This window comes from Fukomys damarensis, unplaced genomic scaffold, assembly GCF_012274545.1.
Source record: "Fukomys damarensis isolate Sample0158 unplaced genomic scaffold, DMR_v1.0_HiC HiC_scaffold_32, whole genome shotgun sequence".
In the NCBI taxonomy this organism is placed as follows: Eukaryota; Metazoa; Chordata; class Mammalia; order Rodentia; family Bathyergidae; genus Fukomys; species Fukomys damarensis.
This window is the reverse complement of record NW_022900944.1, coordinates 9924486-9936983: the sequence shown is the minus strand read 5'-3', so window position 1 is coordinate 9936983 and position 12498 is coordinate 9924486. Positions and strand designations below refer to the sequence as shown.

General features: G+C 50.1%; 1 protein-coding gene across 1 annotated transcript; it reads right to left on the bottom strand.

Annotated features, from left to right (window-relative positions):
• Positions 1-11200: 11200 nt before the first annotated feature.
• On the bottom strand, positions 11201-11931 carry LOC104872663 (metallothionein-1E). Its single transcript, XM_010638943.3, has 3 exons — positions 11816-11931; positions 11510-11575; positions 11201-11304 (listed from the first exon to the last, which is right to left on the bottom strand). The coding sequence occupies exons 1-3, from the start codon at positions 11841-11843 to the stop codon at positions 11213-11215; spliced, it is 186 nt and encodes a 61-aa protein (XP_010637245.1). The 5' UTR covers positions 11844-11931; the 3' UTR covers positions 11201-11212.
• Between the last annotated feature and the right edge of the window lie 567 nt (positions 11932-12498).

The window sequence follows — 12498 nt, the reverse complement described above, 5'->3', positions numbered from 1 at the left end:
CATACTGCCCAGGGAAGAGACAAAGCATCAAGTAAAAATATAGAAGTTGCCAGGCCTGGGGACTCAGGCCTGTAATTCCAGCCCTCTGGGAGGCTGAGACAGGAGGATGACAAGTTTGAGTCCAGCCGAACTATAGTACATAGTAAGACCCTCCGCTCCCCCATGCACCCCTCAAAAAAATGTTAGATGAGAGCAGATGGGGGAAAAGTACAACGTGGAAGAGCCATGGGTTCCAAAGGTGAGTGGCTGAGTAGAGACTAACTGAGGTGAGGGAAGGAGTCTCTCTGACAAATTTCCCAGGCACCAAGGCAGGAGGAGCAAACGCATTGAGGCAGGATGTTCCTGGTGATCTTGAGGAGAAGGACTAAGCAAATGTGGCTGAGGGAGGAGTCATGCTGGGCCTTGAGGGCCAAGGGAAGGACTTTGGCTTCTACTCCAAGAGAAATGGCAAACTGGAGGGTGTGGGGCCAAGGCTGGTGTGGAGTAGGGAGAGAATCCTAACACTATCGCCTATCACAGGTCCAGCAGAGTGGGAGGAACCAGGAATGAACAGATGAATAACCATAATCCCATTTTCCTTTGCCCCTTAACCCCATGCGGCTCCATATTATCTGGGAGGGAATCACACAAAATTCTCTATTTCCAGGGCTTTTCTTATTCTGTTTCCTCCTCCAGGAGAATTGAAGGCTCACACTGGAGTGGCTGTGTGGGAAGGGAAGTCAGGAACACTAGCACCTCTGGAGAAGAGCTTGCCTTGGGGCTTTTGCCTTGTTTCTTTTTAAACTCTACCTGGGTAACTCACTTCCATTTGGTACAAATTCTGAATTCCTGCCAAAAAAGTAAATTTTCTCGAGTCTGAGCATGGCAAGCCCAAGGGCAGAAAAAATCCAGAGAGAGCCTCACCCATGGGTGTGCTTCAGGCTCAGGCAGGAAGGAGCATGGCCGGGACAGGAGGAAACATGCAGCCCCCTCCCCTGTTCTTCCCTGAATCTTAGGCCCTGTTGGTTCTGGTAGGAATGATCTTGACCACAGTGGGTGGTCCTGTGATGCTGTGGAGAAATCCCCTCACCACCTCCATCATCTTTCACACAAAAGGGTTGTCCTTCCAAATGCTGCTTGCAAGCAGTAAAATGAAGTTAAAAGTGGCTGTGGGAGCATTCCTGGGAAGAGGGCAGGAACCAAGGCAGCGGCCTCAGGATGGGAGGTAGGATCACAGGCAGGGTCTTGGGACCCATAGAATCTGTCTGTCCCCTTCCCAGCATGAGTATCCTCTGAGGCTTATCCTACCCCACACCTCAGTGTTCCCAAGAGGAACATTGGCTAAGAAGAATGTGGCGTTTCACCTTGTATGAGTGGAGCCAGACCCCTGGCTCCCCCTCCCCACAAGGCTATGAGCAGTGGGCAGAGGGGATTCCCTGAAAGGAAATAGGGAGATGGGTTCCCAACAGCCGAACTTGATAAATGGCCCTCCTGAGACCGAATCCACCTGCAAATTCCTTTCTCGGGATGAAGACTTTCCCTCTTTCCCTCATTGGCCACTTAGGCTGGCAAACTCTCCCTGGCTGGGTAACCCAGATTGCTACTGCTGTGGGTTCTAGGGTGGCCTTGTTCAGGTTTGGGGTAGCTGCCACCACCCCCAGGAATGGCAGTGATGCGTGGGGCCAGTCAGAGATGCTAGAGCTGGGCCCTGATCCTGTCCCACGACTCTGCCAGGCCACCTCTGGAGTCCTGGTAGGTGAGTCCCTGCAGTCCTTCACATGGCAAAGCCTCAGGCACAGCCTTACTGTGGCCTGCTCTCATGCGGACTCCAGAGTCACCAAGTCTGTCTCTGTGGAGAGGCCCAGAGGAGGGATCCCTGCCTCTATAAAGGTAAAAATGCAGCTTGCCTTTCCCACAGGCCCCAGCCTCTGTCCCTGCTGATAGGTAGTTGGGGTCTGCAGGCAGAGAAGGGCCTCAGTGAGGTTGAAGAAGGCCAGGGAGCAGGGGACTTGGGGAAGGAACCAGGTGGAAGGCAGTTTCATTGGTCTCATGGATTTCTCCAGGGCCAGAGATGGATAGTTTTCTGCCAACCAGGGGTCACCACAAGGATCATGCCAAGGCCCAGACAACTACAGGACGTCTAGCCCCAGAACTGCACTCCCATTGTCCTTCCTCATCCTGGGACCTCTACAAACCAACTAGACCCAAATCCTAGATTCCTACACACCAAGAGACACCTGGAGCCAAATAATCTGCGTCTGTTTATTCTGCTCACATATTTCATAGAAAAAGATCTAGTAAATCAGTCAGGCATATGAAAAAATCCAGGTTTTGTTTTTGTTTTTGGTACTGAGGATCAAATGAAGGACCTTGCACTTGTGAGACAGGCAGCGGAACCGCTGAGCTAAATCCCTGGTCCTAAAATTCAGTTCTTTTATAGTCACTCTGTACACATGGGAGCAAAGTCTCCCTGCATCAGACAAAGCAGCTGCTTTTGTCCAATGCCCCTTTGTAAATGAAGCCCTGGGCACACTTGGCACAGCCTACAGGACTGCAGGAGCAGCAGCCTGAGGAAGATAGGAGACAGTGAGGGTTCAAAGAAGTCTCATCCCAGCAGTTACCCCAAGAGTAGGTTTGGCAGCTCTGTCCTTACCCTTGGAGGGACCAAGTTCAGGAGGGGCCACTGTCAGGACAAGCTGGTGGATGTTTCAGGCAAATCATGCTTCCTATGAAGGTTGCTCAGCCCCACCTCAGCCCAGGACAGGGCAGAAGGCCTGAGGAAGCCAGCCCCCCAATCTCCACAAGGTGAGAAAATCTAAGATGAGGTGGGACAGATCTGTGACAGAGCAGCTCTGGTGGAAGCCAGGGAAGCTCTGGAGGTGCCTTGATGAGAAAAGACTGACCCAGCAGGTCAGAAACCACACGTGGTCACCAGGATGATGGGCGTTGGCTTCAGGACACAGGTGTATGGAGAAGCAGGAGACCAAACAGCTTGGTGGTGCAGCCCAGGAATACCAAGCACTCTGGGAGCTGAGCCAGGAGGATTGCAAATTTGAGGCCAGCCCAGGCAATTTAGCAAGACCCTGTCTCAAAGTTAAATGTTTTCTAAAGGGCTAGGGGTATAGCTCCGTGCAAAGACCCTAAGTTCAATCTCTAGTACTAAGGAGTCAGGGGAGGTTCAATTTTGGCTCAGACTCTGTCAGAAGTTGGTGACCACTCTGGGCGTCATTTCCCAGTCTGTAATGAGAGGGTGGGCCTCATTCGCTGCTATGGGTCTTTGAGCTCAGAAGGAAGGGAGTGGGGAGCAGGACACGGCCTGCTCCAGCCTGCTGTCCTCTGGGCTCTACCTCTGACTTGGCTCAGCCCCACACTCCCAGGGAAGCCACACTCACTCTTCTTGCAGGAGGTGCATTGTTCCCTTTGCACAAGCAGGAGCTGGCACAGGTACAGGAGCCACCTGTGAAGAGGAGAGGCAGTGAGCATGCAGAGAGATGAAGGGCACACAGCAGTGGATGTTAACTCTCCACAGCCCCTCCTGTGACAGCGGGTCAACCCCAACGTTCCTCCTTCACTGGGGAAGGAGGGAAGAAGCATATCTTCTGTCCCCTCATCTGAGAAGGTCAAATTCGCCCCTGTGCTTTTCCATTCAGGATGTGAGCTCCTTTAAGTGAGGGACCATTCCTGACTCACTACAATCCTGCCTCTATCCCAGCGTCTCTCACAGTGCACTTATAATGACAATAGCACCAAATCCTTTCTCATTAGAATTTCTCCACTCAAATCTGTGATTCAAGCTGAGTGCAATGATGTCTGCCTATAATCCCAGAACTTTGGGAGGCTGAGGGAGGTTTGAGCCCAGCCTGGGCAATTTAGTGACTTAGGGAAACCGTGTCCCAAAATGACAAATAACAAAGGGCTGGGATATGGCTCAATACAAAGGCCCTGGGTTCAGTCCCCAGGAGCACACACACACACACACACACACACACACACACACACACACACACACTGAAACCCATGGTGCCGTGGATCCGATTGAGGCCCTGAAGGTCCTCTTGGATGACTGATGGAGAAGCCACCAAGCTGAGAACTGCGAGGAGCTCTGTGTACTGGTTATGGTCAGGCCCCATTTTCTGAATGGTGACAATCCCCCCAGCAGAATTCTCAGTATGGCACATGCAGGAGATCCATGCGTTTGTCCATCCCTCATTTTCACTCATTCGCTCACTTATTCATTCACTCATGGCTTCAGTCATTCCAGTACTCACAGATTCACCCATGCAACAAGGCTGGGCCTTGTGCAGGGCACCTGGCCCAAGGGAAAGGTGTGGTGAGCTGCAGTCCACACCCACATGGCTATAAATAGGCAGCCTGTGGCTGCTCCTCAGCCTCCCTTCTTCATCTTCACTCACGGAGCTGTTCGCACACACACAACTGCACCATGGACCCTGGGGAATGCACCTGCATGTCTGGTGAGTGAGGCCACCCACCTGGGGTCCTGGGACCTTGCACCAGCATCCTACAGGGAGCATGCAGGACCTGATTTGCCAGAATTGATGGTCCTGACACAGTGAATGGCTGAGAAGGGCACCTGCAAACCTTGGTCCTTTTAGCTGCAGGACTCTAGGGGCAGCCACCAGAGTTGGGGCAAGAGCTGTCTCTGGCCCAGAACCTGGCCACGTGGTTTGGGTCCATTGCAGCCATTCACTCATCTACACTGCATATTTCTGGGTCTTGGTCTCCTTATCTGTACATGGAGGTTGCTAATTCCCAGTTGCCTTTATCCCAGGTAAATCGAATATATTGCACACTCTACAGAATGCTTGACTTTGGCTGAACACTGGTATTATGGAAGGAAAGAATATAATAGCTGAAGACACCGAATTATGTTGGGCCTAAGTAGCTACTTATTTTAACTTTGGTGTCTGACCTACCACTCCGTTGACTATTACATAAATTTCTTGGATTCGATTGCTCACTGACCTTCAGTCTCCACCAATGCTAAAGCTAAAAATGCAAAAGCCATAGCATGGATTTCCCTGCCTTGCTGTACCACTTTTGCCAATGTACTTATTAAACATACTGGTTTTTGACTCTCATGTTTTCTGTGACTATAAAATTTCATATATTATCTCCCATGGTGGTACATGTCAATCACATTAACTGGAATCAGTGTTCCTGTGCCATGGGCCCTCATATTTGTCTCAAAAGAAAGGATTTCTTCAGTTCCTTCTAGGCCAGGTCATTACTGACACTGGACAGAGCTCTTGGGGCTCAGCTGGAAGCCCCAGCTCTCTGAGCCATGCAGAGCAAGGCAGTTGTGAGCCTGAAATACTCAGGCCTCTGAAACAGGAGTCCCTGTGAAGATGTTTTTGTTTTTGTGTTTTTGCGGTACAGGGATCAGACTCATAACTGAGGGCTTGCCAGCTGCACAGATGTGAATGCTAAGGGCTGATGAAGGTGCTGGAATGAAAGGGAAAGCATTCAGACTATGAAGAAGAAAAGGATTCTGTACCAATACTCAAAATGCATCCTCCACTGCTAGAGACATCTATCCAAGGCTTAGAAGTGGACTAAAAACAGTGTGGCTTCCCAAGGAAGCCAGAACCTTCTGGGATGTCCCGGGGCAAAGCCAGGGGAGGAGAGGCTGTGCCTCAACCAGGGCTGGTCAGAGCCAGGAGGCCACTCACTCCCTGCTTATTCAGGGTTGGCTGGGCACAAAGGCCCCTCCTCTGGCCGGTGCATTGGGCAGGTCATGGAGACATACATGCTCCAGGGTCGGGGGTTGTTTCCCCTGAAAGTGCCTCTGTGTGCCCGCCAGGCTCAGGATGACCCTTTGGCCCAGGCTTGCATTGCAGGAGTTGCATGTGATTCCCAGCACAGTTCCTTGCTTGCCCACCTCCCCTTTTTGATTTCTTCTAGTTTGCTGCTACTGCCCCACCAGTCCTGGAAGTTCTTGGAAGGAGATCCAGGAAACTTGCTGACTCTCCAGGCCCCCAGTGCTGGCTCTCAGTCATTTCCTGAGTCCCTCTGTTGTCCCAAGCTGGAGTTGGCATCCTGGATCTGTGCTGGTGGGTACCAAAGCAACAGCATTTGGAGCCAAGGACCGGTGTGGATGCGACTCATCCTCCGCGCATGCCCGTCCCTGCTCTCACTCAGGCCTTGGGCTTCAGCTCTTCAGTACACAGACACACTTGGCCCAGTGTCCCAGTCTTCCTTTGCCTGACATTCCCCTGGGGCTGCCACAGCCCAGCGGCTAATCCCATTCTGGGAAGGCAGTTTTGGAAATGTGAGATTCCAGCCAGGGAGGGATTGGAGCAGGTTATGTGAGGACCTTGTAAAATAAGAAGGCAGGGAACATGCTTATTTTGCTTTTAATATTCATACTGCGTAACACGGTCTATATGGGACCTGTTGAGTTATTTCCATTGTTTGCACCCTCCTAAGCATAGTAAAGGGGAAATATGTTTGGGAGCCTATTTTTCTAATGGGAAAATGAAAGCACAAGGAGTGTATGTAAATTGTTGTTGGTGGCACCAAGGCATTGATGCCTCTGGATGTGAAACCACTCAGCTTCCCAAGGGAAGAAGAAAGTGAAAGATAGAGATCTTCATCTTTTCATTTCCCTTTCTCTTTCCCTCCTTTCCTCTCTCAGCCTCTCATTCTTTCTTTCTCCCTTTTTGTATCTAGCAATATACATTATGTTGTCCAGGCTGGCCTTGAACTCACAATTCTCCTGTATCGGGCTCTTAACTATCGGAATTAGAGCCCTGTGCTGCCATAGGCAAGAAGATTCCAATTTGAGGTCAGCCTGGGCAACTTAGTTTGAACCTGCCTCAAAATAAAATTGTAAAAAATCTGGAGGTGTAGCTTGGTGGTAGAATGCTTGACTAGCATGAATGAGGTCCTTGGCTCAATCATCAGTAACACACACACACACACACACACACACACACACATTCATGTACATACTTTTTTTCCTTTTGGTCTAGGTATATAGTAAATGCCAATCTAGTACTTAAATATTTGAAACAGACTAAGCCTCAAGCTCAACCCTGGACTACTTATCTAACCTGTGTCTGGAAGTAACATTGATTCTAATTCTAAATATTTTTGGGTTTCTTTTGGTACCGGGTATCAAACTGGGGTCCTTGAGCTTTCGAGGCAAGTGGCAGAACCACTGAGCTAAATCCCAGCCCTCTGATTCTAAATTTGAGTAGAGTTTTAAAAAAATTCATTAGAGAATGTGATGGCTCATTTTACATGTCACTTTGACCAAGCTCTGGCACCCGCATTCCTTGCTTGAACATCAGACTAGATATTGCTGTGGTGTCCTCTAGAGCAGATTAACATTGAAATCAGTGGACTTTGAGTAGAGCAGGTTCCTGCCCACAATATTGGTGGGCCTCATTCAATTAGTGGAAGGTCTTAAAAGACTGAGCTCTTTGAATGAGAAAGGAATTCTCCCCCTAGACTGCCTTGAGATTAAAGCGTTCAGTGCCAACCCCTGGCAGGATTCCAGGTAGCACACTTGCCCTACAAGTTTCAGATCCTGTCAGCCCCTATAGTATACTAGCCAATTTATTTATTTATTTACTTACTTACTTACTTACTGCAGGACTTGGGATTGAACCCAGTTCCTGCCCACTGAGCTACATTCCCAGAATTTTTTTAAAATTTAATTTTAAGGGCCAGGGATTTAGCTCAGTGGTTCTGCCACCTGCCTTGCAAGGACAAAGACCTGAGTTCGATCCCTGGTACCAAAAAAATAAAATTTAATTTTAGATAAGATCTCTTTAAGTCACTAAATTACCCAGGTGGGGGCTTGAATTCTCCATCCTCCTGCTCAAGGCTTCATATCCAGGACTGATCACACTTTTGTGGAAAGAGTGACTCTCCCCACCTCGGGGCAGAGGCTGAGGTGTTGATAAAGACAGTCCAGGTAGTCAGTGAGTCTCCACAGCCCTGGTTTATGTGTCTAGAGGGAGACACACACACACACACACACACACATTTAGATTTATTTTTACCAGCAAGACTCAATTAGCTCCCTTTACAGTAAAGGAAAGGGAGCCATTGGTCAGGTTACCCACATCCAAGTAACATAGGTGGGATTGGCACTAGGGCAGGCTGCCCGCAGCGTGCTGCCTTCAAAATCAGCCCATGCCACAGCGTAGACAAGGACTGAAAATGGGCCACTGAGATACAGTGGTAAGCACACCGGTCTCGTCTAAGTGCATGTGAGTGTGTTTTGAGAGCGAATTATCTCTAGAATGTCTGTGTGGATAGCATGAGCATACTTTTTTTTTTTTTTTTTTTGCAGTTCTGGGAATGGAGCTCAGGACCTCAGAATTTAGCACTTGCAAAACAGGCACCGCACCACTGCACTAATCCCTGGGCCCTGAGCCTGATTATCATTGTCACTGCTTATTAAACCTTAGGCAGGTACCAGTCCACTCATTTAATCTCTACATTAAGATCTCTCCTAGCCGGGTGTAGTGGTGCACGCCTGTAATCCCAGCACTCCGGAGGCTGAGGCCTGAGGATCGCTGTGAGTTCCTAACCAGCCTGGGCTACATAGTGAGTTCCAGGTCAGTCTCAACTACACAGTGAGACCCTGCCTCAAAAAACCAAAACATAAAAAGGTCTCTCTTGCAGGGGATTTAGCTCAGAGATTACACTTCCTGCCTCCCAAGTTCAAGGTCCCGAGTTTCATCCCCAGTAGTGGGAGGGGGAGAGAAAAGAATAAAAGGATCTCTCCCATCCAGCAGTGAGATACTGGAGGCTCAGAGAGATTCAGTGATTTGCCCAAGCCGCACAGCCAATAAGTGATAAGGAGGGCTGTGAACCAGGACTGCCTGACACCAAACTACCCATGGCACTGGCTGACTTTGGTTCTCATGGGGAATCAGACAGCAATCTAGTCTATACCTCAGCCAAAACTCATTTTCCTGTTGGACAGAATTTCAAATACCATTAGCTCAACTAATAGCCAGGGGCACTAACTGTCAGTTTTAATTATAAATTACCCAGGGCCTCCCTCCTTCCAGTGATCACCACACCCTCCAAACCACAGAATTCACCTTCACCCTGTCCTAGGGCGGGTGCTAAGCACCTTGTCTGAAGCTCATGTCCACTTTGTCTTAACCAAAGAATCCTGGGCAGTGCTAGCCAAATCCTCAGTCACTTTGCAAGTTTGAAGTAGCCAGAAACGGGGATGGAAGCGGGAGCAGATTTCAGGCTGGGCTTGGAAAAACTTCCAAAGGCTCCCAGCAAAGTCAGGAGGGGGAACTCTGGTGGGTAGGGAGAGTCCCAGCAGTGTCCCTGCCCAAGTCAAGACTGAGGGCTCCTTGCAAGCAGTCAGGCCTCACAGTGTGGGACTCAGGGTCTAGTCCTCAGGGTGTGGCGCTGTGGAATCCTGTAGTGTTTGTGATTATCCTATTTCCCGTTATTTTGTTCTCCATATATTCACATAAATTTTCCTGTTGAATCAGAAGTGGATTTTGTGTTCTCCTTTGATTGCATTTTATATTGATTATTTACTGGGTGGGTCCTGGAGACTGAACCCATGTGCTCACATGTGCTAGATGAGCATTCTACTGCTGAGCTACATCCCTGGCCTTTTTGACGTGTTGAGATAGGGTCTCACTGAGTTACCAAGGTTGGCTGCTAACTTTCGTTTGGTTTCAGGGATCAAACCTCAGGACCTTGGGCTTGCCAAGCAGGCACGGTGCCACTTAGCCACATACCTGGTCCAACTAACACTCTTTTTTTTTTTTTTTTTTTTTTTTTTTTTTTGGTGCCAGGAATCAGACTCTGTGCTCACAAATCAGGTGGCCAAACCACTGAGCTAAATCCCCGGCCCCTTGGCTGCTAATTTTCAATCCTCCCATTTCAGCCTCCAGAACAGCTCGGGTGAGGAGGGTATGGCACCATGCCTGACTTTGTTTTCACCAGATTTAGGGGTAGAAAACAACAGCTCCTCATTTACATAGGGAGCTTGTGAATTTCTATTGAAGATGCAAGCAATTTGTACGTGTGCAATGTTGAATGCCTGTAATCCCAGTTTCTCAGGTGGCTGAGGCAGGAGAAGCAAAATTCAAGCCCAACCTGTGCCACATGTTCAAGGGTAGGCCTGGGATTTGGCTCAGTGTCACAGAGCCTACATTGCAATACCAAGGTCCTGAGATTGATCCTCCCCCCCAAAATTTTTTTTTCAAAGTGCACAGTGTTATGTTTCAGGTCCCGATGTCCCCCCAAAGCCTCGTGTGGTCATACATAGGCTTAATCTAGAGTGTGTGAAGTTGGAACTGATTCATAATGCAATGCTAGGCTCAAGGGCACTAGTCTTAAGGGTGTAAACGCTACCTGCCCTAAGTAGTCTCAGTAAAATAGAAAGGGCAAGCTGGGCGTGGTGGTGCACACCTGTAATCCCAGCACTCAGGAGAATGAGGCAGGAGGATCACTGTGAATTGAAACCAGCCTGAGCTACATAGTGAGTTCCAGGTTAGTCTCAACTACATCGTGAGACCCTGTCTCAAAAAAACAAAACAAAACAAAAATATAGAAAGGGCAAGGGGGCACTCTAAATCTCTCTGGTTACCTTTGCTGCCTTGTGTGTACCATGTTGTTTCTGCTCTGCTATGCCTGTTTGTTGTCACTGTCTTGGAGCCAGCTGATTATGAATTGAAACCTCCACAGATTGTAAGTCAAATGAACCCCTTCTCCTGTAACATTGGGTGTCTGGTATTTTGTCTCAGCAAGGAGAGAAAAGTAACTAACACTATGGGATGTAGCTCAATGCTCCCTGGGTTCAATTCCAGGACAGGGGTAAAAGGTGAGAATTTGCACAACTGTAGTTAAGATTCCTCTCTGTAATTACTTTAATCCTAAAATCCAGGAAGGAACATAAAATGGGCCAAGAAACCTGAGAATAGAAAGACTGAAGTATTCTAGAGAAGGCACTTTGGTCTCAGCCCGGGTCCTGATGCCAGGGACTAACATTTCAGTCCAGAGCCCAGAACTCCTACTTCAGTCCCTCACCCTGGGCCCTGCTTTCCAAGGAACACCAAGCAAACCATGGTCACAAGCAAGTCAACTTTATTATCATCACATAACTTCGTAGAAAAAGGAATTTAGGAAACGGGTCATAGTCATAAAACACAAAACAAAACAAAACTTCCAGGTAGGTCTCTGTGGTTCTCTGTACAGGTGGGAGATGGGCTGGGCACAATCAGGAGCAGCAGCTGCACTTCTCAGAAGCCCCTTTGCAGACGCAGCCCTGGGCGCATTTGGCACAGCCCACGGGGCAGCAGGAGCAGCAGCCTGGGCAGAGACAGGGCGGCAGAGATGAGCACTGGGCAGAGAGGAGAAGGGTTCCCGCCCTCCCTCACGGGGATCCCTGCGGAGGGGCCAGCTTCCACCTCCAAGACCCCAGTCCCCGGACTACTCAACTCCCCCAGGACGGTGTGCAGGGCTGCGCACGGGTTGGGGCGGGGACGGGGTGGAGGGCACAGAGGGTCCCACTCACTCTTCTTGCAGGAGGTGCATTTGCACTCTTTGCAGGTGCAGGAGCCAGCGCAGGAGCAGGAGCCACCTGGGAGGAGGGCAAAGGCACAGATGAGCATGGTCCCTGAAGGCGGGACTGAGCAAAGGAGCGCGGGCAAGCCGCTAACTCAGGGGCTTCCTGGGAAAACGGGGTCCGGGAGATCTAGGGTAGATAGAAACCCACTAAGCGCCTGGGGAAGGCGCAGTTAGTACCCTCAAATTCAGCGGACGGACAGACAGACCAAAAACCGCCCCTCACCGCGGTCCCACACCGGACCAAGCCCCTCACCGGCAGCGCAGGAGCAGTTGGGGTCCATGGTGAGCAGAGAGGCTGCGGCTGGAGTCCGAAGTGACGCACGTGGGTGCTGGAGGACCGGAGGAGGCGTGGTGGCGCCGAGGGCTGAGCGCGCTGCCTTTATACCCGTAGGTTGCGCGCGAGTGCAGACGCTCCGCCCGGCCCTGAGTCACGAGTGGCGACCGAGGGCCGAGCGCACCGGCCGGTGCACACGGAGCACCTTCGAGAGACAGGCGGGACCCTCAGGAGGATGAGATGGGAAACAAGAGGAGGCTGTCTGTGCCGCGACCCTGGGCCGTGTGCAACCCCCGCTGCCACGTGTCCTGGATGTGGACCGAGTGGCTGGAGCGCGGGCAAAAGCAGTTGTGGAGACGCTGCCGGATTGGCTGTGAGTGTGGACAGAAAATTGTACCGGCCCGGGTATGTTCGCTGTGTTGCATCATAAGAAACGGTGGGCAGCCAGGCTCTGTGTCACTTGCCTGTAATCCCAGCACTCTGGGATGCTGAGGCAGTAGGCACAACACTTGAGATCAGCCTGGGTTAAACTCGCCTGAGTGGAGACCCCGTTAAAAAAAAAAAAAAAAAAAAAAGCAAAAGAAAACACACAGAAAATTACAAACAAAAAATATATGGGATGGTTACTGATGATATATCCACTGTGTACTTAATAGAGCGTA

Bases quoted from the DNA above. Each gene is read 5' to 3' on its own strand.
- LOC104872663 (XM_010638943.3), bottom strand. From the start codon at position 11,843: ATGGACCCCAACTGCTCCTGCGCTGCCG. The intron at 11,576-11,815 runs GTGAGGGGCTTG...CCCTCCTCCCAG, and splicing joins CAACTGCTCCTGCGCTGCCG to GTGGCTCCTGCTCCTGCGCT. The intron at 11,305-11,509 runs GTGAGTGGGACC...GTCTCTGCCCAG, and splicing joins ATGCACCTCCTGCAAGAAGA to GCTGCTGCTCCTGCTGCCCC.